The sequence below is a fragment of the Haliaeetus albicilla genome, chromosome 20, assembly GCF_947461875.1.
Source record: "Haliaeetus albicilla chromosome 20, bHalAlb1.1, whole genome shotgun sequence".
In the NCBI taxonomy this organism is placed as follows: domain Eukaryota; kingdom Metazoa; phylum Chordata; class Aves; order Accipitriformes; family Accipitridae; genus Haliaeetus; species Haliaeetus albicilla.
The window spans coordinates 12,051,376-12,077,593 of record NC_091502.1 but is presented as its reverse complement, the minus strand read 5'-3'; the positions used below and the strand labels follow the sequence as shown (position 1 = coordinate 12,077,593).

Here is a 26,218-nt window from a genome sequence, read left to right as displayed (position 1 = left end):
AATGATGTCCCCAAAACTGATCCGTTCTGGAAAGACTGTGGACATGCTAATACCCCGGTACTACTTAGCCAAGGTGAAAAGCAGGGTAATCTAATCCATTTGAAATGTAGTCCTGACATGACTGTACTGCTTTTGGTGCTTGTGTTGAACAGGACTTGATCATCTGTGCAGAGCATTGAATGGCACTATGTCCTTTACATCAAAAAATGCAGGCACAGTACATTCACATTAGAAGTGTCATCGCACAAAACCTCTGGGCATTTATGATTAATTTGAGCAGAGGGATGGGATTCATCTCATCTACCTTTGGACATCTACAAAGCAAACATCTGAGCTAGTCGCTCTTGTTTCCATTTACAGTCAACTAAAAGTAGCAATTTTAGGGTGCAAATTATCTCATCTATTTTAGAAGCTTAATTTGGGATGACATTGCATCCTAAAAACGCTTTTTTCTCTCCGTTGTCTATAAAGTGAGCCTGTGAGGACTAGCTTAGACACAGATGTCAAAATTGTATATATTGATATGTGGTCACCCGAATCCCAATCCACATGTCTGACCAGTGATGGGCAATCATTACTTAAATAATGAAGAAGCCATTTCTTTAATCTTTTGGCAGCTTTACTAATTTCCAGCTGGAATAATTAAACCATGAAAAATGGAAAAAAAGGCAGGATTACAGAATGGTTAATAAACACACACATGCAGTGAATAGCTAATGAACAGCATGAATAGGCAGGTAAGGAAAGTGGACTGAAGTGACAGCATATCAAGTTTTTAATTTCTAATAACAGAATTTATAATGAAAGGATTTAAAGAAGATGGACTAATGCCTGGGCTCACCATTTACACTGACTCAGTATCTGCTGTACGGTTTTTTAAGTTGGCAACTGAAAGTGAAAATGGAAGGGTAGCTGCTCAGCTGATGCTCTCTAGAGTCCATGCTGCATTGGACTGTACATATATGCATATATTCAATTATTTCTTAGGAATGGAAAAGAGAAAATTGATCACATATTATGCTAATTAGTCAGTAAAATTCTCCTTTGGTCAAGAAGGAACAGAGACACTTTCAGATCCAGACTCAATATATGTGGTAATTTAATGTTTTCATTTGCTATAGAAAAATAGTCAGGTGTCTCAAAAGTCACAAAATTGTTTATTCAATATTGTTACTGTTTCTTCTTCCTTAAAATGTTATTTCCTCTCAAATTTCAGGAAGCAAAACTTTAGTGATTTATTCAGTGCTTAAGCTTAGTAGAAGTTAAGAAACGCTATCACACTGTAGTGTCCCTAGATGACCACTGAAACTGCAGGGCTATTAAAAAATTAATAATTGAAGTAGTCATTTTCTTCTAGGAATACAGAAGCAAAACATTATTGGTGAAATTTTTAATGCAGTTTTTTTTATAAACAGTAAAGAGATTTGCAAATGCTATGATCAGGTCATAAATAATACAGGAGCAGTGGGCTACCTTGGCCACATTCTCTACACATTTGGTTGCCCAGTTCTTGACAAGTCACGATTTAAAGTACATAAAAATGGATTTGAAAAGCTCATGGATCCTCTGGTAATGGTTGCCAGTTGCAAAACTTGGAAATAATTTCCTCTCTGTCATTAGCTTCCATTTAGCACTTCCAAAAAAAGTGGCATTGAGTTCTGAGGCATTATTTTAAAACAGAAACAATCTGCCTCATTGAATGTCTGGAGAAGACTGTAGGCAAGGAATAATTTTGTGTTTGAAGTGACGGTCCCCTTGTGTTATCTAATTGTAGATATCAAAACCGTATCTTTAGTCTATGATTCTTTGAGATGGTTGATGCCAGGGAACCCCTCCAAAACCCTGAGAAAGACATGTGTACCACCTGCTTCTTGGATCTCAAACCTGATGACTGCACATTTTGACTCTGATTATATTTCATCTGCATAAACTATTCACAACTATATGGCTTTGTTCCACCATTACTCAAGGCAGCTGCAGTCATTCTTGGCTTCTTGGAGCTTTCAACCTCTACAGTTTGAAGATTATTATTATCTATGGCTTCTGCTTGCAGCTATTTCAAGTAATAATATCAAAGTGGTTCTCATCATTACAAAATCCTCTCCTCCATTCTCACCATTGTCCCTAGTAGAACCTGAAGGACAAACCTATTTTCAGTGCTATCTGTTCAATTCATACTACCTTGTTTATGTGAATTTGCATGTGATCACTTGGCTATTTTCTTCATTACTTAAAATGACATTAAAACTTTTAGTTAAAACATAAAAAAATATTACATGTTTTTTAGCTGAAAACTGGAAAAACAGGGTGGTAATAATCTGGCTACATCACCCTGACAACAGTGCTTTTATTTTCGTATGTGTGTCATGGTAACATAACAACATCACATGAGACTTCGGCAAAGTATTGCATTAACTGTTCTACAAGCAGCAAAAATACAGGAAAAACAACAGGGCTAGCCATCACTTTTATTTTATTGAAGAAAATCGACTTCCATACCTCAACTTCCAAAATTACACTTCAGCAAGACAAATCCTGAGTCAGTCCTTAGAGTTAGATATGTAAGGACATGGATATATTGTTCTTGGCTCTGTTTCAGACAAAGATAAACTACTCTCTCCTTCACAGACTGACTTAGTCTATAGCTTGTCTCGCACCAGTCATCTCCATTAAGTGACACAGAGTCATGGGGAATACTCTTTGTTTCACCTAGGGCTTTCAGGAGTAGAGATCATGAGGCAAAATCACTGCTATCAAGTATATATGAGACTGCAGAGCCCAATAGCACTGGTTGCTGAAGAAGATGGTTTGCAGCCTGGGGGTCAGTGACCTGCAGCAGCACAGGCTCTGCTGGGCTCAAGCCATGGGGTTTGGCAGGGTCAGTAGGAACAGGGAGGCATCAGGAAGACACACCAGGGATGAGGCTGGGAAGCTCGCCAGTTTGAGAAGCATGTTGTCCATGACTCACTTTGCTGTACCACAAATATGGCAAACATGTTAGTCCTCCCAGCCATGCTGAATTACTGCCTGGTCCTCAAATTAAAAGCAAGAAGCACTTTCTAACATTTCTGTGATTCTTCATTTCTTACATACTTTCTCACTGTAGGCCAGTCTTTTGTCAGCTTGGTGCTTGTCATCTATGAGGCATGATGCCTGGGAGAGGCAATAATTGCCACAGGATGGGCACAACACACAGGCAGCTCTCTCCAGTGAAAAGAAGCAGCTCCATATGTCTATAAGCTCCTCTCTAAACTGTTTCTCCTAATCTACAGGTCTCTGGGGTGATTGGATTAGATTTGGTCAAAGATTGTTTATCTGCCAAACCAACTATAAGCTATGGCTAATAAAAGCTGAGGTGACGCTCTCCACTTCAGGGTGTGGGAAAGGTTCACAAAAGAGTTGTGGTTAAGAAAAGCCCAGACAGCATCCTAGACTGATGTTTAGGGCCTACTGGTTTAATAAGGTCCTCCCTTGAAGGAGCAACCTTCTCTACTGTGACCTTGTCATGGGAGTAGGAGAGAAGTGAGGGAGGGAAGGGTAAAAATGCAGGCATGTCCTTGGGGCAAGTAAACATGAGAAAGAGGAAGAAAGAAACAAACTAAGGAAAACTTAACACAGAAAAGCTGAAAGTGTTGGACTCTGTCTGTGGTCACCCCCATTTGTGGTATTTAGATGCCATAGCTATAAAAGAGAAGCAGCTTCTAGAAATTTGCAGAAGAACAGGGCTAAGGGGTGTACTGAGGCACAGAGCAGATTCTGCAAAAGCAAATCAGAGGTGAAATGGGGCATGTTCAAAGAGGTCCAGTACAGAAACAAAAAGAAGTCGGGATCTCTCACTGAAACGTAAGCATTAGGGAGTAGGACAGTGGAAGGTCTCTAAGGAAAATCTAGGGTAAATTACAACTTGAAGAAGAAGTGATGAAATTATCCTAACATTTAAATTAAGAAAAGGAAACTCAATGATAACTATTTTTGAACAATAGTCAACATGCATCTATTGCATTCAGCATTGTTTGCAGACAGGTAGCTGATAAACAGATAAACTTGCACTTGTAGTTAGCAATAATAATTACAATAATCTAGAAATAAGGTCTTTCTTTTTTTCCCTGTAACAAGCAATAGTACCAATATTTTCCCTGATCATTGAATTTCTAAATATTACATTTTATATACAAAGTGACAGGTATATCAAGCAAATACACCCCAAACTCAGAACACAATGTGTAACAGCAAAGGTGTTAGGTAAGTAAGAGGCAAAAGAAAAGTCAGTTCCATTCCAAAAAATGCTGTGATAAATACTCAAGCTTGTATACTTCCACTGATTATTTATAATTTCTTATGTAGCATTTTAGTACACTCCAATTTCTATTGTTAAAGACAAATAAAAGCATAGAGACGTACATTTGAAATATCTTTTTCTTTTACCATACTTTCAATTCATCACATTGCTAGGTTTCATTTTCATATCCATATCAGAATGGTATTTATTACCACTTCTCCTAAGGATGCTGAAAGATACCTATTTTCCTACAAAAGGCTACTCACTAGGAAGTCAGAGGCTGCATTTTTCTTACCTACAGTAATGGCCAAACCACTGCTCTGTTCAATGTTGGTGACCAGGCTTTAAAATAAAAGATGCTGAATTTGGAAAGCATGCAACAATGATTATTCATAATCTAGAAATCATGCCTTGCAATGAAACACTAAATGGAGGCCAGTGTCTTTCAAGAAGATTAGAGGTAACTTAACCTTGTCTCTCCAGATAATAACCTGTAGTTAGCTACAAGAGGCCGTTACCAATGTCAGCAAGCTCTTTTCTCTAGCAGTGCAAACATTTAACAAAATCAGGTGGCTGGTAATCTGAAGGCAGTAATATTCAAACTGGAAGTACAAGCAAATTTTACCACTGAAGGCAACTATTACTGGAACAGATAAGAAATGAACAAATAACTTTACCCATACTGAATTTTTGTTGTCTGTGTTTTGTTGTCATCCTAAAAGGCAGGCCATCCATGACACCACTATTTTAAAGTCAGTAACAAAAGGTGAGACAGCCACCAAAGTGTCTGATCCTAAATGTGATAGTATGATTCTTGCCCTTTAAAAAAAAGACATAAATTGAGCTTCTGAAGCCCAGTTGCCACTACATATCAGTAGCTACAACCTTATCAGTTATGACTAAGTTAATACTAGTGCAAAATGACATATAAAATCACTCTTGATTTGTTCTGACACATTTACTAGCTATAATTGAGCGGGAAGAACAAGATACTTAAAATTTCAAAAGTTTAAAGCTGTAATAATATTTTAGGTTAACTGCAGTTTAATACATTTATTTATGAAAATTGAAGTAAAACTGAAGCAGAAAAATATATTTAATAACAGTTACGTTTGGTCAATAGTTCTCTTCATCCTTCACCTAGTTTTGGAATTAGGCATTGGTGGGTGTGTATTATTAGAGTGCCCAAGACACTGACATTTAAATGATCTCTCTAAAAAGCCAGATAATACTTGTTCAAACGAGACAATAGCTATGCCTTTGAAAAATCAGATGTCATCTAACACTACACTGCCCATGAACACCCTCTTTGATGCACATACCCGCAAGAGAGTGCACAGGACTTCACTGCCATGCTGTGCTAATTGTGCATTACCTTTAATTCTTCTATTTATCACAGAGGCCTGTCCTTATATCTCCATGTGCAAGGGATTTCATTTGCTAATACCTACTCTGGTGCATACTGCACTTAAGCAATTGTAAACAAAATATAAATCAAATAACATTCATTGTAAATACTCTGCAATCCCTCCTTTGCCATTTTTACATGATCGGCAAATTTTACTTCTGCAATTAAGCACTGGGACACAAAACTTGAGAGGCTCTTCCAGGTCATCACTTCCAAAACCCTCAGACTGGTTGGCTGTTTCCAAGCTAAATTTATCTTAATTGTACTTATGTAAGTGCCAGCTTTGTCCTTTTCTTCCTCTCCCAAGTTTGCTTCCTGCAGTACTTCTGAAGAGATGTTATATCTCCTCTCAGCATCCGTTTTATTACACTAAGTAAGCCAAGTTGTCTTGGCCCTCAGTAAGAAATGTCCTCTTTTCCCCCGACTGTCCTGTAGCTGTTCCCTGAACACAGTCCAAGAAAGATGTGGTTGCTCTGTACTATGGGGACCAAAACAGTACAAAGTATTCCAGAAAAGATGCAACTACCGCCTCATTGGTCCTATGCCTAGTACACCCAGAAACTTTCTTCTCCCCTCTTTGCTAACCGGTGAGATGACATGTAACAGCAAATATTTTTGTTAATAATCTCTATATGAGTGACTTCTTTGCTCTTTTTGGGCTGTTGCTTTTCACTGCAAATCAGTTCTCCAGTGCTCAAGGTCACCCAGTTCTCCTCTCCAATACTCTGATTTTCTCATTCATGAGCAATGCACTTCAGCTCTGTGTGCATTGCAAAAGCCATTAAAATGCTACTCTGAGAGGCTGTGCTCTGGTCCCTAAAAAACCCTGAAAATAAAACCGATCATAAGACCAATCCTTCAGAAACTCCCATTAGCGAGCTCTCCCTGGCTGGATACTCCCTTTTGCATTACAGTACGCTGTCTCCCCTTTGACTGCCTTGTGGTTCTTTTATTAATTGCCATGTCCTCCAGGGTAAGTGATTGTTTCCTGCATGGCACTGGGTGAGATGCTCCTCTGAAGTCCAATTAGATTTGCTATACAGCATTTCCTTCCCCTCTAGCCTATCCTCCAGTCTGGCATGAACTTCTTTTATCAAAGACACATGGAGTTTTTTCTAGTTTCCTGTATCTTTCACCACCTTCTCTGCTGATAAGTGCCCCGTAAGCTTTCTAGGTCAGACTAACGAGCAGGCACTTGCCCTGGCCACTCTCCTGCCGTTGACGCTATAGGCTACCACTGCATTTACTGTTTCCCTGTGAGCACCGGCTCACCTTATTGCATCCAGGGATGCAAGCCAGGTGCGTTAAGCTAAGACTGTGGCTGCTCCCTTTATGTTACTATTGTATAGAGAGACAGAGTTACTTTCAGCAGTGACTCTTCATGCCTTATGGTCTGCAGTGCCCATCTCTTGGCAGTGAAGTGGAGGGTGCTGAAGGCAATTGGGCTCCTTGCTCACCTTGGTTCAGTGTTTAAGCACACCTGGGCCACGGTGCCAGCCCATTTTGCAGAGCTTGCTGGTCCCCCAGTGATGCCCCATGCCAGCTCTTCCAGGGCAGTGGGGAGCGGACAGCAAGAGGGGTCCTGGTCAGTGCGATGCTGCGCATCAGAATGGTGTTGGGGAGCTGCCAGGTGAAAAAGAGCTTGGGAGGAGTGACCCCAGGAGCCAAAAACTTGCTCCCAGGTCAGAGTCCAGTGCCCTTGAGAGGACTTTGGTGAACTTCTGCCACGCTGAGTGACAGGTTTTTGGAAGCAGCCTCCCTGGTAATAGGTGAATCTGCCCTGAGCAAAACTGAAAAAGCTGACACTTCACTTGCCCGGTAGTGTCCAGGTGGGCAAAAAAGTCTTTCAGAGTTAACAGAAGGCAGTGACAGCTGGTTATTTCAGGCCCTCCTTCTTGGTGTGACTCATACCAAACAGGAATGTACTGAGAGGCCCCAGTACTAGGGTTAGAAGGAAAAATATTAATGAAGGAAAACCTCCTAGGAGCAAGCTATTAATTTTCTTCCTTCTTTCCACTTCATTTTTTACCTATTTTTTATAGATTTAAGCACACTCTATAATCAGTGGAAAATAATCATTAACAAATACAGCCTAATTTCATTTAATATTCCAAGTTTTCCATTGTTCTACCAGGAGGATCTGCTAAGTGCTCTGACATGCACGCTCACATTTTCAGATGTGATTTAGGAGAAACATGGGAGGAATAATAATAATAATGAAAAACTCTAATGGAGCTAAGCAAATTTAATTCCAAAGCTGAGGACACAATGTAAAAAGGTACCAGTAAGGGACATTAGCTGTCCTAGCAGCAATCCCAGCCTATTGATTTTTTGTGAAGGATCCATTTGTTTTTGAGCTCTCTCCCAGAGGATGCCGTTTAATTCTGCAGCAAGCATGCAGCAGGAGCATGTGTTATGTTTCACAGATAATGCAAAGCAAAACAATTTGTTCACCCTCCTGCTTTGACTGGAAGGCATTGCGTTTTCTAGGACAACAAAAAAGGACTACTATACAAACTTTCTAAGATGATAACAATAATCATAAAAATAGAAAGAATACATAATCTCTGAAGAATACAAGAACCATTTTCTCTTAGCTTTTCCAGGTTTTTGATGGGATCAAAAGCAGCTGATTTATTGCAAACAGCATGGGGTACTGCTTACTGGGAATTTCTTTTAACTTGAGTTTCATCAAACAGCTAGAGTAAGGAAAAAAACCTATTCAGACTAGACTTCCAGCCCCAGATCTATTCCTAAAAAATGCCATTGCTGTTAAAACTAAATACAAGTACCTTAGGAACAGTCACACTTCTTATTTCTCTTATGCATTATTCTTACAAATATCAATTATAAGTAACACTACAAACAAAGACTAGGTAAAAAGAAAACACCTTACATTTGCCACATTTTTGTAAACAATCTCACTAAACCATGTTATCAGTTTTGGGATTATCTTACCAAAAGCCAGCCTGGGAAACCCTTCTAAACACCAAACTGAGACCGTTATCTCAGGACCAGGAAGGTGTGTACTGGGTCAGAATTAGTATGTGATACATTTTATTTAAATTCTGACTAAATACAAGCATAACCAAATAGACTAAGGATGGCTGTAGAATTACAATAGGCTAAATATTTTTCAAGCAACGAAAATCAAGAGGAACAGGTTTTTTCAGTTTTGTACTAATGACCTGGAAAATGTCACAGAAGTTGAAGCTGAGGAAAAAAAAAAAACGTTGGGAAAAGAAAATAAAAAGAAGTTGTAAACACCATTTAATACAAAGAAATATGCTGGGACTACCAGAGGTCAGAAGCAGAGGCAGAAAAGAAAAATAAGCTTTCATTTAGAAGAATGCAAATGGAGAAAAAGGTACAAGCCATAAACTCTATTTGGTGGCACACACGGACTCATAACTCGTGCCAAGAGCCTGGGCTGAGCAAAGAAGAAAAACATGAAACTAACCTGCAGTGTGACATGGTGGCACAGCACGCAGGGTGACTTATGCCTGCACACACAGAGATCTCCTCCAGGGCGTGGGGAGATGCTCTCCCCATACCAAAGCGATGGACACCACACCACCACAGACCACCACCTCCCAGCAAACCATGGGCAGAGGTGGGGCCTCTCCTCACTGTGTGAACATCTGCATGTCTTCACCACCTTCCCACAGGTGCAGGACAGGGTTGTGCTCAGAAGAGTGCGAGGTCTGTAGGTGCAAGCGGCTTCTCTGGAAACTGAAGATGGGTATGCTCCAGACAACAGGCACAGCCAGTTAATTCTAACCTACTTGGGTGTGGTATCAGTATCAATAAAAATTGCAGGAGGTAGCTTCATACTGCATCTATGAAGACACCAAGGAGGCACCAAACCCATGCCATCCTGGCCTTGCAGTGCTAGTCTGAGCAGGCCAGGTTTCCAGGCTGTCCACCTCCATAAGCAACACAGGCTTATGGGGAGAAAACAGGGGGAGAGTGCTTTCGCACCCTCCAGCAGAAAAACTTTGCTCTGTGGTTCAAAAACTCTGAGTCCTTCCTGAACACCGGACAGCATTTTTAATGTACCAAACCTAAAGTCTGTTCAGTTTTTACTGCTGGTTGTAGTACAGCCCTCCTGGCCACCCTGTCCATTTTTGTTCAGGATGAGAAACCTTCCTCAACAGCCAGTGCACCACCAGAAGACCAGAAGCCATGCAATCTGCCAGATTTCAGCTGCTGGCGTTACAAGCATTTTCTCTGCTTTTAATCTATTTCTTAATGCACATGGAAAATGTACCTGAACCAGCACTGAGCTAGCAATGCCAGAACACAAAGTTGCTGCTAAAGTGGGAAAGCAGAGTGTTTACTTTCACAGATTTCTGATGGAGATAAATTACATATATAGGGAGCAGAGTGTCCTATTTTCTGCTGCCTTATTTTATCTGCCCTGACTGCTCTTTTTTTTTTCCCTTCAGAGCTTAATAATACCAATTTTTCTGTATCCATGCATATGCAGAAAAGGGGTGGAAGGTCTGAATAAGAATATGACCTACAGATCCAGGCTCTTCGCTAACCATGAGCGTAAGATAAGCACATAAGACCTTGTGTTCATCATAACTGCCTAGAGGACAGGTGGCTCAGAGCCAACACAGACATGTAGTACAATGCACATTTTGAAATAAGGATTGCATTTCCAGTCAGGTGCAAAAGTTTCACCTCATCTGTAAAAACAGCAATGGCTTTCTGTTTGGTTTAGATACCCACAACTACACAGTATTCCCAATTTCTGTTCACTTCTAGAGAAAGCAAAGTTTTCAGCAGCCTATTTCCATCACCAGCAGCCTCTTCAGCATGCAACACAAACCATACGGAGCAGTCAGACTACCTGTCCTCATAGTGTCCAGGTTCTTCCAAGCATTTTTTTGTTTCAACTTTATTGGCCAGACCTTGGTGTGAGATAAATTTTTGTGGCCAAAAGATGGTTGCTTTAGCCTGCCTTACAGCAGTTGAAAAATTAGCCTCATTTTTTCTAGGCCATTTTCCCAAGTTTAAGGGTTTGTTTGTTCTTTTTATTTGTTTTCTTAAAGATAAGTTTCTCTTTTAAAATTACCCATAAGTCTGCAAACATTGAACCCCAGGGCTCACAGACGCTGTTAACTCTATCACTTACAATGCTGTCAAGCAGTGATGAGAAAATGAAAGAAAAGACTGACCTCCATGTAAGAATTTTTGGGCTACATCTGTATTAGTAAATAAAATGAGGTAGAGATATGGTATGACTCATGTCCTAGGACATAACTATTACCCTGCAAAACAGAGTGGCCACAACAAACTCATATTGGAAACAGCCCGAGGCCCGTGCTGGCCCCAAACTAGCCGTGCTAAAAATATGAGAGTGGGAGCAACCTTGTGCCTATGCTTTGGCTCACATTCAGCCTGTCTTTGCTGACAATTTGGGATACACAGAGTTCTTTATTAGAGGGTCTGATCCTGCAAGAGCTTGTATTTATGCTTCATTATATGACCGATGGTTGGACAACAACGGTGGCTAGAATCAAGAACACACAGTGAGACAACATGGTGCCTGATTCCTACAGTCTGAGGAAAACTTGCATTACAGAGTATTTTTTACCACACGTCACCTAAGAAATACATCAGGACACAAATATTTATTAGAAGGAAGCATTTTTATAGCTGCCAAGATCAGAACTATTATTAAAAAATACAGTCTTCTGCAGATTAAGAAAAGAAGTGGACCTGGAAAATAAGTTTTGTCTGCCACAAAACATCAAGTTGTACAATTAAAATATTTCCCCAAACAAAAATTATTAAAATGAAAAAAACCCTGTTGTTAAGGGTCACAGAAAAATTGGATGTTATTTGATTCTGCTGAAAATGATCTGACAAGATACACAAATTCCACAGATCTAAAAATTATTTTTAGCTTCCAGTGCTGCAGATGAGTTGCAAAATCTGACCCTGTGTAGTTACAGGCTCAGACCTTCTCTAATTAAGCACTGACTAGTCATCAAACTGACACTCAAGGAAAACAGAACTGCATTTTTCTTGGTATTACAAGAGATGGGAAATGTGATAGATCTCTATTTTGGCATGGCATGTATGTTCAAAATCAGTTCAGCATGGCGAGAAATGTGTGGGTTGAAAAATAGAGAGGGGGTTGTAGGCAAAGGATTATGGTAACAACACAGGCACTGGGTTTGAGGAGGTGTTCAGTTCAGTAGCACAAAGCTCAGCACCAGGCAGGGGCTTATTTTATGTAACAGTGTCATTTAGCCAAAAATTTTCTAGTAAGATTTATCCTATCAAGTCTAAAGTGACAGGAACCCTGCAACTAATGAAAGATGTGTGTGTGAATATGCATGTGTAAGGGAAAAACAGAAACACTCTGTGACATATCTGTCATCTGTGTTATTACAAAGACAAGCATGGACTTTATCAAGTGCTCAGAGCAAAACAGAAGGCTGTAAATTTAATAAAGATGTATGCATAGAAAATACAAATCAGATTTATACAGCGCCATGACTGTCCTTGGAAATGTGGCGTATAGCATGAAGGTCATTGAAGCTAGAAGCAATGTGCTGAGCAAAGAACAGTGCCAGCCTGCAAGCACACCAGCTTCTCCAGCATGGAGGAAGGACCTTCTCTGATGACCTGTGCCTGGAACTGCAGAGCCAGAATAAGACTACGAATTTTTAAAAATAAGTGTAGAGATCCCAAGAGCTCCAGTTATGATACAGCCCAAGGAGGAGGAGAGGGATGACAATAGCTACCAGCCTTCTCCCACCCACCAAACCAGTCGCAAGTGGCTCGGCGTGGTCTGAAGCCAGTTTTTGCTGTTTCATCTTCCTGGTTTGGAATCTGGGATTGCTGTTATCTGTTTTGTAATCATATGATTTCTTAAACTAGAGATGACCTCAGGTAAGTCTGGCAGGCACAGAAAAAGCAAGCATCCAAATAAAAGAGCGTAGCAGACAAATCCCTTTATTCATCAGTCTCAGTTTGGCCATGCAGCCCACCCAACTGGCACAGTGTCACAGACTGCAAGCAGGAACAACACAGTGTGCCTCTGTAGCGTCTTTTAGTCGGTAATCTTGTGGCACTTTACAAAGGCTCATTGTGCCTGTCTTTGAGGTGGGAAGACCTGAGGCTGTGAGAAGGTGTCAGGCCAAGCAGCGGTGGAGCCTGGCCCGGAGCTGCAGCTGTGAGGCTAGCACCCTCCCCGAGGCCATGATGCTGTGTCCAAACCTGCAGACAATGCAACAGCAGGCACAGCCAACTTCACTGAGGACATGGCAAAATCACAAATATTATCACAACCCAGCAAGGGGAAAGTTCACCCTGGAAAAATGCAACCTAATGTGTTCCTAAATTACATGCTGAGCAGAAAGGGGAAGCCAGGAAACTTGGGGACTCAAAGACGGACTGAGCTGACAGAGGAAAACACATTAAAAGACACATTCCCAGTGTTAGGGCAGCTGAACTGGCCACTGACATATAGATCTGCCTAAGCCCAGTACCGTGGCAGGTGACACTCCACCCGTAACACAGCGCTGGTGATGCCTGAACCACCAGATTCAGCTGCCTTCAATACCACAGAAACATTGTAAAAAACTGGGAAAATCGGGGGGAGTTTTGAAAAGAACATCAAAAACTCTGAGGGGATTGGATAGCCTGAATTTTTGGGAAAGATTAAAAGCTAAATATGGACATCGATGCTTGACTAAGCAATAAGCAAAGAAATGTGAGAGCACTCTGCAAATATCTGAAGGAGATAAACACCCATGACAAAGAGAACAGACTTCGTTATCGTAAATTAGGAAGGAATATAATCTCAGGCAATAGTGTGTCATAAAGAAAAAGGAAAATTAAAACTGATTATCAAAGAAAAAATGTCTTTCCAACAGTGATTTATTAGTCTATGGTTTAATCTCCTGTGAGGTATGCTCCTGTGCTTGTTATACTTAAAAATGATACCAGATGAACAACCAATGAATTTACAATACAGAAAATTCTTGTCCTTAGAGAAAAATGGGCTGAATGACTTCATATCTTTAAATTAACAGATTCTAGGTTTGGCTGCATCACACGTTACTGAGCAAAAAAAAAAGCCTACAACCCCCCTAAATTTAGACTCAGAAATCTTAAAACAATCAGTATCATTTGATCCAGGGCTCTAAGTATTTTCCAGCAGTTACAGCTGTTGCAACAAACAAGGCAAAACACATTGAATAGTGCTAAGATGGCGAAAGACCCTGCAACCCAAACTTGGGCTAGAACAGTACAAGAACAGGATTGTGTTGCCAGGCTTTGTAAGATAACATTGACGCAAAGTCAAATAAACAGTATTGGTGGAATACAAAACATGAAGTTGAGCCTAGGAGCCCACCTCTCCACAAGAGAGTGAAGACATGCAATTCTTGTTTTGGTTTAAAAGACAACTTGCAACCAACATCTGCTGTGATGGGTTTTCACAAATTCCTCAGTGCAGGTTGGAGGTCTAGCATGTTTCAATTCACAAGTCACTTCCTCTGGAAGTCTGTCAGGAGAAAATTCTGAAGGGAGATTGACTTCCTACTCTTCTCCAACACAGTTGGCATACATTAAAGTTAAGCTGCACCTTTGCCTTTTGTGGAAAATCTAGAGCAGAGGCTGCTCAACAGGAACAGAGCATGGAAAGAACAGGCCACTTGCTCTTCCCTTGTGGCCGTGGTGGTAGGAGGGACCAGCCTTTACACACTGAAGCACGAGGAGTTAATTAACACCTCTTTGCAGCATTGTAATACAATCTTAGTGCCTAATTAACCTTTTTACAGAATCAAACATGGCATCTCTGTTCCCCCTACAAATCCATCATAACTAGATTTCTATAAAACACCCTCCAGAGTTACCAAAACAAAATAAAAGGTAAGTTCTTCATATATTATCATCATTTCACATACTAATATTCTTCAACTGTTGCTAAAGTGAAATAAAAGGACAGAATAGGGATTTACAGAGACAGCATTATGTCCTCAAGTCAACAATCTAAAATAGTTTTCAACCAAACAGCTAATGTGATGGACAGGTTGATGAGTGTTGTTAGAAAAGTCTGACAGTGTAAACTCACCGCATATTCATACACACTGATGTGTGGTTCAGGGTAAACTAAGGTGAGAATGGTTGGATTTAACCTTCCTCTTCAGTGTAGACACAGAGACATCCACATATGTACCAGCAGCATTGATGAGGTGTTTGTGGCACGTCCAGTTTGCTACTGTATTTCCCATCTCTCCTTCTTGTGCCCTCCTAATGGTCAACTCTAAGCAGATAAATTAGCTACAAGGTCTTTCCACGTCTTCTAACAGGAGCTGTATTACTGCTATTGGTCTGTCCCTATTGCAGTGTCAAAATATCATGTCCAAGCTACTGATATTTTCTGTTTGGTTACACAGATATGGGAAGCAAAGTCAGGGAACAGGATGGCCTTTGTCCTCTCCTATGTTACGCTCATTATGGCACAGAAAATGTACCCTTTCATTTCATGCATTACAATTTTCAGTGCTGGATCCATCCTTACTTTCTGCTACAAATGCATGTTTAATGTTAATTAAAAATATTGCTTTGTGAATATCCTGAAAAAGCTGTCCAACATACGTGATAAGTAGAATTACTGATTTTAAGACTGGCAAGCTCTAAAAAAAGCCTGAGGTAATAAATCCTTTTTAAAATTAGATTTGCCCAGGGTAGTTTTAATACAAAAATATCTTGAATATCCTCCATGCATTTTTTAACCACCACTCATTCACAGGACTTCCAGACTGTTACAAATCATTGATTTATTTCTCTAATTATCAATGGTTACTTAAGAGATTTCCAACCAGTTTGGGGATGGGTTTCATTTCCTACTTGTCCAATAGGACAGTTTTGCCACTGACCAGTAATTCATGAACTCTGGCTCGCTGAAAGTCTACTTGTAGTGCACTCTGTATTTTTATTTAACAGAGGTTGCTTGACCCTAGCTGACATTTGAAGAACAGGGAAAAGATTAGCTTTCATCTAGAATTTTTTTATGTATCCAGGTATGTTAGGACTAGAAACTGATTATGAACTGGGAAGCAGTATGGGCATGCAAGCTGAAGGCACAGACAACTCACCATGCATCTTCACACGTCCCCTCACTTAGCCATACAGTGGCAAGATCATGGACAGTTGCTATGAGACCGGGGTCCCCTTCATTCATTTAATTAAAAAACCAAAGTCACTATTCTGCCAGTATTACACACTTCCCAACAACTGCAACATTCCTGTGGCCCTTATCCACTATTCTTATACGCTATGTAGTTGTTTAATCTCATTACTAATATGGTTGTGTGCTTCTTGGAATTTGCATCTTCCAATTTGTTTCTGCTGTATTTTGCAAGAAATCATATTGATGTTGAATAAGGCTTTTGAGCTTCTAAAAAGAATAAACTATGATTTTTTTTGTCTAACATGGGTAACCTTGTTAGTACTGCACGTGATGGTCTTTTTCTGTTTTTGTCTTTGTATCTCTAACTTACCTTGGAAAAGTAGGAATTTCCTCTGGGTCACTGACTTCCTCAGGAATTCTTAAAACAGGTAGGTACTGCCAGCAGGAAATGCAGTCTTTCAAAATCTAAAGCTGTCCTAAATGAACAATGCTTCTAAGTCTTGTTAGAGTCAACTATTTGGGACAGGATACTGGATTTGAAAATAACATGCTTGTGCTTGTATAATCATTTGAAGATGTAAAGCGCTACATTTTCTTGTCCTTGGCTGCTGCCACGAGTTTGTTGAATTCTCAAACAGTGCATAACACACTACTGGATTAAAGATGTAGCATTTTCAACAGGAATGGGACATCAACAGGATTGCTGTTGGTTTAAGACAGATCGATGACAACGTCCTGCAAAGGACCACACTTTGAGCTGGCAACAAATCGGGGTGGAGGAGAGCAAATGGCCAGTTCTCCACCATGCTGTTGAAACAACAAAACTTTCAGGCACACATGCTTGCAGCTGGGAAAACACAGACACTAAGGTCTGTTTTCCTTTCTGATGAAAACAATTGTTTTATCAGTTGAAGTCTGACAGCTTCCAGGAGCTTCTGTGTGCTTACTGGGTCCTGCTGCTTCTGGTTTTGGTATCTTCCTTGCCAGAAGGTCTGTACTTCCCTGGCCATAACTCATTTCCTCACCCATCTCTTTTCACTTTTGAAACATCCTCAAACCCAGCCTTACTACTCCTGAAGTTCACAGTCACAGGTTTTGCCAAAAGAGGCTGATCTAGCGAAATGGCCCTACTTTTGCCCTGCTTTCTACCCAATCCACACCTGCCCTCCCTCCTCTCCCAGACCCAGTCTTTCCTATTTCAGGTCCACTGCCTGTCTAAAATCTCCGATTCATTTGCCTCCTTTCCTTCCTAACTATGCCACCGCAACTCCTTTGGTTTACACAAATCCCTCCTCCCCTTCATTCCCTTGTTAAAAATGTTTCCTTAATTGCCATTCACCCTTCTTCAGTCCAACTGAAACTGCTTTCATATTACTGTAATGACCAAGTGACATGTGGACATCTTCCTGGTAAAGAGGGAAGGCTTCTTCTTCCTCATCTTTCATGATGCATTTGCTAAGTTTGATATCATCAGTAACACCCTCTCTGTTCTTTGGCTTTTTTATTTTTCCTTTCAGCTTTCAAGAAACTTTGCTTGTTTGGGGCTTCTTCTGCCTCCTCTGCCCATTGCCTTTTGGCATTTCTGCTGCCTTCTCTCTCTCTGTGGACTTGCCTCTTCCATTGTGTGTGCTTTCCTTATCAACAATTACCTTTATTTCTGAACTTGGACTATACTTAACTCTCCTCCCTTGTCCTTGCTGTTGCCGCTGTTTCATTGCCATTCCTGGATGATCCTATGTCAGTCCTTCCCTCTAGTACTTGTAGCATCCTCTGACACCAAGCTGGTAGGTGATTCCTCTTCTCCCTGAAACCTACCTTTGTGCACCACTCTCTTATCAGTGTCATCTCTGACTTACAAATAGCTTTAGAAATTAGGACAAAAGACAGGGAGACTCCTAATGAAACTTAAAAATAAGAGTCAGATAGTAGAAGGATTGGGACCGATCTTTGTGTCTGAGACAAGAGTAAACGTGGAAGCAGCATTAGACCTTCAGAAAAGACTGGCCAAGAGAAGGACTACATTAGGACACAGTCTAGGGAAAACTGGGAGAAGATGCAGTCTGGGACAACTGACTGTGAAGTGTTGGGTCAGGTCATAGGTTTGGCTGCAGCCCCTAGGCTCCCTCTGACTCATACGTTGCGTTCAGCTGGCGGGTCTCAGGCTTGAAAACCTGCAAGGTTTTCCACCTGAGGAGATGGGGTGGGCAAGACTTAGCAGTTAGGCAGTAAAGGTTTGAGGTTTTGGAAGGTGCAATAGGACATTGGAGGGAGAAATAGTTCTTGGTTAGAAGCAAATGTTAGAATGAAACTTTCAATTAGGAACTTCGGCTGCCCCTGGAAGAGCCAATGCTGCCTGTGAAACTTCTCATCCAGACGTGCCTTCTCAACCCAAGAATGCCATTTCCTTATTGCCAAGCTATCTGATTCCCAGTTTTGCTTCTTTGTATCCCTCACTACCTTTTATTCTGCTCTGAGTGCTGCGAGAACTGGAACATCCCTGCCTACCACACTGCCTGGCTTGTCTACCACACCACTCTCCTTTCTTCATCAACCCCTGCTGAAGGACAGGTTAGGTCCTGTGAGATGAATTGAGCAGCAGATTGAGGCTTGCTGGATTCTCAGGAACCTTCATTCAATGGAAAGCACTCCTCCTCCCCATATAAAATTACTCTGAGATGCTCCATGTCTCAAGATGCACTGAGGCACAATCTCTCTTTTTAACATGCTGCTATTTTATATTGCTTTTTAAAACATTATATATGAAAAATTGTGCATAGATAATCTCTTAAATCCTCTGGTTATGTAAAGTTGGGGAAGGAATGTTCAAGATTTTGAGCAAGTTTTATATAATTAGAAAGGACTTAATTACTTCTCTTCTGAAAGTTGAGCCTCTGGCTGATAACTTTATGAAGATGGTACGCCTTGAGCAAAACCACAGAAAATAATACTTTTCTGCCAGAACTTAAGAAAACAGAAGTTTCATCTTATAGATTGTTAGGAGTTTTGCACATGGGTTGTATTTATAAAAAATCTTTGCTGTCTAGCATAGACAGACAATCAAAACTGAAATCAGAGAAAGAGTAGCAGAAAAACTGATAAAGCTTCCATGTGTAAGCTCTTGCCTCTTCATCGTGAGATCTATTTCATGTTCAACCACTTTATTAACCAAGACATTCCCCCCCACCCCATTCCTCCCCTTTTGTACCCCCAGCAATTTACTGGGATTCCTTCTGTGGATTATCTAAAAGCAGGGAAAGTATTCATGCACCATTATCATGCCTGTTGTCACATGAGATATATTATATGGGTTTTCAGGCAGCATATTTTGTCTTGGAGACAGAAATGAAAAGTCTATTCTGTGAAAGAAGTGACAAGCTGAAACAGAAGCACAGCAGCAAAGACTCCTGCAGCTTCCGGGCTGGATTCAGCTCTGTGGCTGGTGATAAAGAATTAATCATCCTTTATGGTCTTTAGGAATCTGTATTCACACTAGTGGCTGAATCTTTTTGTGATCACCTTAACTCTTACAAGGGAGTTTATTTATTGACTTATTTAAAAAAACTGCAGTCTGATGCTGCACTACTTGTGCAAACAAATCTGGTAAAATACAGGCAGCCAGTCACTTAATTCAGAGTGACTGTGAGTATAAGTATCAAGATCGGGTTCTTATTCTGCCCATTTTCATTTTCTGATTGTGCTTTGAATTTGTGTTGTTTTCTTGTGAGCTTAACAGGCAAGTATCAAAGAGTTTAAGTTTAGTATTTGAACTAACTTTGACTGGTCAATATTTTTTCCATGGGAAAGTAACTAAATTTTATTAGACTGTGGTGTCTTACCCCACTTTGTGACCAATGCTCTTTTTTTTGATCATATGAGTGGTGACCTATGGCCTGGGTGTTTAGCAGAAAGCTACTTCTCTGTAAATTCCACATGATGGATCAACCCCCAAAGTCCGTGTCCCCCCTCCATTCCATTAATTTCTTTATGGCTCCTTCATTCAAAAAATGTCATTTCAAACAAGCAAAAATTATGCAATGATCTAACACACTGATACACATTTTGACAGATAAGTTTATCCTGGGACAAACACACTTATGTTCTCTTTAGCACCACCTGTCCACCACTGTTGGTTTACAATTCCCAAATAAGTAAAGATTGCTCTTAATGCCATGTGATGCTTCCTAGTCATGAATTATATTATAAAGAAAAGAAAGGTAAAAGCACATACATATGTGCATATATCTAAAAAGATGTATATATAAATACATATTTTTTTAACCTTACATCTTTGTATATATGCGTGTTTGTACATATACATACACATATGTTCCTAGCTTTTCTGTAGCCCTTGTTTCCAATAATGATTTTCGTCAAAGTTCCAACATACAGATTTCATTTAGGATTAACAAAACAATTAGTAAGGCAATAACAATTTACTGTTATAAACGTATAACAAATATATGCCTTTTACAATAAACTCAAAATAATGTTTTTAATTAGCAAATGGAATCCAACATTTTCTAGTTGTCTCATTAAAATGAAAATAGATGCAGGAATTTTAATTCAAAACATTCACCTTTATTGTTGGAACATGTTCCTGAACGAGTTCCTAGATTATTTTAGTAAATGTCCATGCTAATGTACTTATAAAACATGGAATCCAGTCTTGTTAACATTCCCTTCCAGAATTAGGACATTGGAAGAATTTCACTTCAGAAGGAAAAAGGGAATAGTATAAAATTACTTCAATCAAGAAAAGATTATGTCCACGTGTAACAGTGTAACTTAATTAATATTCCTACATCTCAAAATAATTGATGCAGTATTTTTAGTAATTATTGAATACTTACCTGCTACATGCAAGATCCCTCAGTTGAGGTGACTGCACTGCAAGCAGCGGTGGAATGAAATTTTACATTTGTGGCAATGCAGAATATTCACATCAGCTACTTTAAGGTGTGCAGCCCAGGGGCCTTTCTCATGACAATGCCTACCTTCCCTCTAGCAACTGTGCAAGTAACCTAAGATTACTTATCTTCCTCTGTATCACATATTTCTGCTGTGTTTGCTGTGAAACACTATGTCCTTAGAGTAAGAAATTATATAACGTGTGAGAAAAAAACGCCTGGAATACCTCAGTGCCTTCTATACTGCAAATTGATGTTTCTAAGGCAACTCAATCAGGAAAAGCAAAAAAAAAAAAAAAACGTTTAGAAATAAGCACTTTAAGTGATAAGAGCAGGGAAGAATTTCAAACAAATTCGCAGCTAAGTCAGGCTCATGCCTAATAGCTGTGCAGGGCTTGCTCCAGACCATTTTTGCTCTAGGTCTGTGAAGCTTGAAGGGGAAGACAATTTTTACAGAGGTTCGAGGGAGACATTTCTCTGTGTGGACACCCAGGCTAAGCCAACAAACTGCACAGCTACAACTGGGGACTTTGAATGTGAAGTGTCTGTAGACACCAGCCACCAGCTGCACCTATTTACCTACTTTTGCACCATCACAGACAGCACAGGGGAGGAGTGACTTTTTCCAGCCACCTTAGGACACTTTTGACTCTTATTCATGTTGGGATAAGCAGTGGGGCACACTCAGCTCAACTCCTGGAGTTAGGTCCACCCTGGAGCTCCCACCCCAGGGAGTCCTAAGGCTTCATGGGGAAAGAGAAGATCAGGGACAGGCAACAGGCAGCAGCTTGTTGGATCTCCCCCTTCCTTCCAAAACCACCCTCACTGCTCCCCCTCCAGCCTTCCTAGTCCCTCAGATCCACAGAGGGGAGGGCAGAGGCAGAGGTGCCACGGGGCAGGGGATGCGAGGAGAGGAGGAGGAAGAAGGTGGAGGGAGCCAGACTTGGCAAGAAAAAGTTGCTGAATGCTGTGTTTAGATGGTCAGACTATTTCACAGATCTGCTCCCTTGCCCATTGTCCCTTCTCCTATATTGGGACAGTTAATTACTCCCATGCATCCATATGGCTTTCAAGGTTGTCCTGTTAAATACAACCTTGTATTTTTTTCAGTCTAATTTTCCAGAGTTACTTTGAATTCTAATCCCACTGTCCTGAGTGACTGAGCCTCTTCATCTTATATGAGTTCCTTGCTTTGCATGCCTTGTTTTACAAGGGCAAACGTGATTTTCATGGATACAAGTCTAACTTATGTCTTCTCTAGAAAAATTATCCCTTTTTGTTTCTCTAAATGGTACTGAAATGTGAAGTTAATGCAAAAACACAAGTACATGAAGATAATGAAGTATGTTTCTGCTAAGCTCTGCAGTGCCTCATTTGTGCCTCATGCAGAGTGCTGAACTAAGTAAAAATTTGATCTGCATCAAATGAAGTGAACTTAACTGACTTCCTTGAAGATTCATAAATGAGAAGGCCAGAGAGCAAGGCTGCGAGGTTGTTTGGCTGCATGCGTAATGGGGAGAAATTCATCCAGCCATTCTGGCACCACGCTCAGGAGATGCGGCTGATCAATAAACTCAAGTGAACTCTCCAAATTGCTTGCTTCAATTTTCTCTGGAAAATTATCAGTCAGAGTCTGGTATACAAATAAAAAACTGCCATGCAGATCCAAACTCCAAATATAAGAAAAAACAAGGGAGTTAAAGATTTGCACATATCTTGTGAACCATTTTCCAAGAAAGCCCCTGGAAGTAGCCTTGTCTTGGAGAAGGTTAAAAAGGAAAGAAAAAAAGCAATGTAAAGGTCTTTCATTTCATCTGATACAAAATACCATATGTTTTTGCATGCTTCATTAATGCTCCCTCCTTTGCTGCCTAGAAACGCACAATGAGTTCAACCTTCAGGGGTCAGCAGTGCTCAGCATATCTATGAACTGTGCTCTAAGTGACTGTGGGGACTATGGAATAAGGGCTGACTGCTAAATACTAATCCTGCAGTTTTAGGTTGGACGGTTTGGAATCTGAAGACCAGCTAAGTACATATCATCCCCCATCTCGCAAATGCCACTAATCACCTGTACAGTTCTCTTCTCAGAAATAAAATAGTATTTCATTCAGAGGGTGCACTTGGAGAGTATTCTTCTGAATTTGCTAGACTGTAAAATTCTCTGTTTACTCATAGTTTTGAAATTAGATAAATACAGGAGCCTTTTTTGAGCTTTCTAGTGCAGAGAGTCCTGTGTTTTGAGTGATAACATTCATTTTTGGAAAGCATAATACTATCAGACTAGCTGTACGTGTTCTGGAATAAAGCTTGCTAAATGCAGCAGAGTTTTTGTGGCTGCACTGAAATACAAGCAGTGTAACGACAGGCTGCTTCACTGTCTCATTTTCATGCCCAGTGGTCTTTCATAGACTGTTCTGCCTAAATTTTAGTTTTAGTAGATTACCTTCAAATTAGAGTAAATTAGAGCTCAGGATTTACTCACAGTGCAATGCCTTACTCCACTAGAAGTCTAACAATTTAAATGCAGGGGAGCACAATCTTTATAGCTTTAGACTTGTCTTGACAATGTGCTGTTTATGGACTCTTTTTAGCATACATAGGGATAAATGCATGCAAAGCCGAGAGGTTGAAATGAAATGACTCAAACAGTGGATCTCTCCGGTTACAGCATCAACATTATTGCTATTCTAGGCTTTCTTATTCTTGTTAAATAACAGTGGATTGAATAAAAAAGGAATAAGAAGTGTGATGGATACGAAAATATAATGATGACAGTATAATAAATTAATGCTTACCATTTCCTGAGTGTTTGCAAAATCTGCCTCTTTTGAGCTACACTGCACCAAAAGCATTATAATATTAATCAGGACAATACAAAGGAATATGTATTTGTATCAAAATTTACTTAGAGCAATAAGCATTCCTGCTCCCTAAAGACAAAACCAAAATAAAAAAAGAGGAGGTTTTCATCTCATTGAAACAGTACACGATACACTGCTAATGCCACTGCATATACAAAGAGGCATGTTTATACGTGGTTAAAAATACAGCCTGAGCCTTAGCACATTGTCTTACATGTAGAATTTTATTGCATGTAGAATAAACTACTCTGCAACTAACTCAGAATCACAGCCATAACCCCTCAAGGTATTTTTATTTGACCTCAAATGAACATAAAAAAGGAGTTTGTAGCACAGCCATTTCTTTGCTATTTCTGCAGCATCTGTCAAGGCACTGGCAGTGCAGCCCCAGTGTAGAAAGTGTTAGTACTTCTGAAACATGTTACTAGTGTAAATCTTGGCCTGGACTTGACTTTATTCTATATTTAATGACAGGATGTCAAATACACTTTGATCTGTATTAATGTAGTTGCTGGAATGGAAATACTTTCAGTCAATCAGTGTTTTGATCCAATGCAGTTAGCTACATCATCCAGTCTTCAAGTACTGATGCTCTTTTATACTACAATCTGTCTCTCACCCATGACACAGCTAGGTGACTTACCACAAGGGAGTAACAAATCTTGAATCCAGGTTTAGCCACAAAGTAGTCATCGGATTTGAAGGTTATCTTTATCTGATTTGTTCTTGATGTTATTCTCGGAGGTACTTCCTTGTGTCCACACCACCGTCCTCGTATAACCGTGCTGGTCTCTGATACATCTTCCACTTCCACAAAGTCATACCTGGGAACCAGTTTGAAAGATTAGTTTTTGCTGATTCTGGTTACAGAAGATGGCTGCTAATAGACAGGAGCACAGCTGGAGACACAAAGACAACTGTCCTCCATTCTCTACTGCAAAACATCAGACTAAATATTACAAACGGTGGACACACTTGTGTAGCACAAAATACACTAAGCTGCAAGCTACTGCCTGAGTGCTCAAATGGCTGATTTTTGGGCTCCTGGAAAATGATAGGCAGTATTTTCTACCACGTTAAAATAGCAATGAGAGATACTTGCACATGCTTAGTACACAGTAAGCATACGCACTGTGCTTCATGTAGTTGATAAATAATTTAGAGACCTGATAAAATATTATTTACAGCAGGCTGCTCAGGCCGAGCAGCTGCAAGCACTTGCGCACTTTCTGGTGGTCCCCCAACTCCCTGCGGCAGCAGCCACCGGCTCCTGCACGCTGCGCCTGCCGGAGGGCTGGAGCCGGGCTGCCGACGTGCCAGGAGCAAAGGGACACACATGCTGCTGAAAGGTGCTTTTTAGGACCTTCCTTGTAGGTGGCACGGTGCTCCTGCTAGATGCTTTGGAAAGACTCATTTCAATCTTTCAAGCCGAAAAGGGCAGGCTGGCACCCTGTGTGCCGTGGCGGGGATTCCTTCCCTGTTCGCCTGGGTGCTGTCACCAGGGGCAAAGTAACAGCACGTCTTGCCCTGTGCAAGGTCACAACTTGGCCAGGCACCCGTGCCACAGTCGTGGTGCTCTGAGCCCCAAGAGGGCTCTGCCAGGAGCAGCAGACACTAAACCCCAGGGATGAGAGAACGCAGCGACAGCACTCGCTGCCACGGCCTGCGTATTCGCTGGCTTGGGTCATTTATTGAGCCGGAGAATAGAGAAGGCAGAGAATAAAGTCCTGATCGCACTATGTCTATGAGAAAAACAGTCCCTCGATATCTGTGGAGCCAGAGTTAGGCCCCACACATTGCGGCCAGCGAGGGAGAGGTGATGACAAGGGGGGCAGGTTGGGTGCAGGCAGCGAGAGACAGGGAGGGCTGCCATCCTCACATCCTTCAGTACGGTTACGCCTTAGAACTTTGGAGGTCTTTACCAGAAAAGGTTTTTATTATCAAAGCATGTGCTCCCTCCAAAGAGGGAGTTTAAGACTGTTAACCGATTCTTACAAGCGATGTGCGACTCCCCCCCGGGTCTGCGGGCCAGGCGCCCGCCTCCCTGCCCAGTTGTGGGAGCTGAATAGCTCTGTAAATAACAGATCTGCTTTTCTTTTTCTGCTGAGAGCCCATGTGAAAAAAAGGCAAGGACTATGCGGCTTGAGAATATCAGCACTGCTGCTTTTATATTCACCAACCCCAAAGTGCACAGAACAGAAAATAACAGATTTGCCATAACCAAATCACTTAAATCTGCCCAGACTCTGCTGAAACATACATTTTTTTTGTAACGCTACAAAGTTTAGTTCCAGACAGAGGTAAATGTGTCTCAGGCTCTCTCCACTGTCCTCTGGTCCCACTCCCTCATGGTGATGGAGGTGGTACCCGGGCAGAGCTCTGCGCTGCCCACGCGAGCATCCACCACTGCCCCCAGGTAGCATGACAACCAGTGAATGCTTATTGTAACACGACGGGTTGCAGAGATCTCAGCGTAAGATAACCTTGTAGGCTTTGGTGAAAATTGTCCTGACTGACCTCCCCACTTTTTGAGGCCAGAAGCCAGACTAACTGCTAGCAAAAATGGGGCAAATCTATGGGCTTTCAGAGATTATTTCT

General features: G+C 40.9%; 1 protein-coding gene across 5 annotated transcripts in view; it reads right to left on the bottom strand.

Annotated features, from left to right (window-relative positions):
• PDGFD (platelet derived growth factor D) overlaps window positions 1–26,218 on the bottom strand; it is a 148,314-nt gene that overhangs the window by 35,366 nt on the left and 86,730 nt on the right. For 3 of the 5 annotated variants that reach the window (XM_069808303.1, XM_069808302.1, XM_069808301.1), the window contains exon 3: window positions 24,264–24,444. In XM_069808303.1, coding sequence (XP_069664404.1) covers window positions 24,264–24,444 — 181 coding nt within the window. Of the gene's footprint in view, window positions 1–23,554; window positions 23,597–24,263; window positions 24,445–26,218 lie in introns of all 5 variants that reach the window. The other 2 variants (XM_069808300.1, XM_069808299.1) reach the window with 1 other exon arrangement.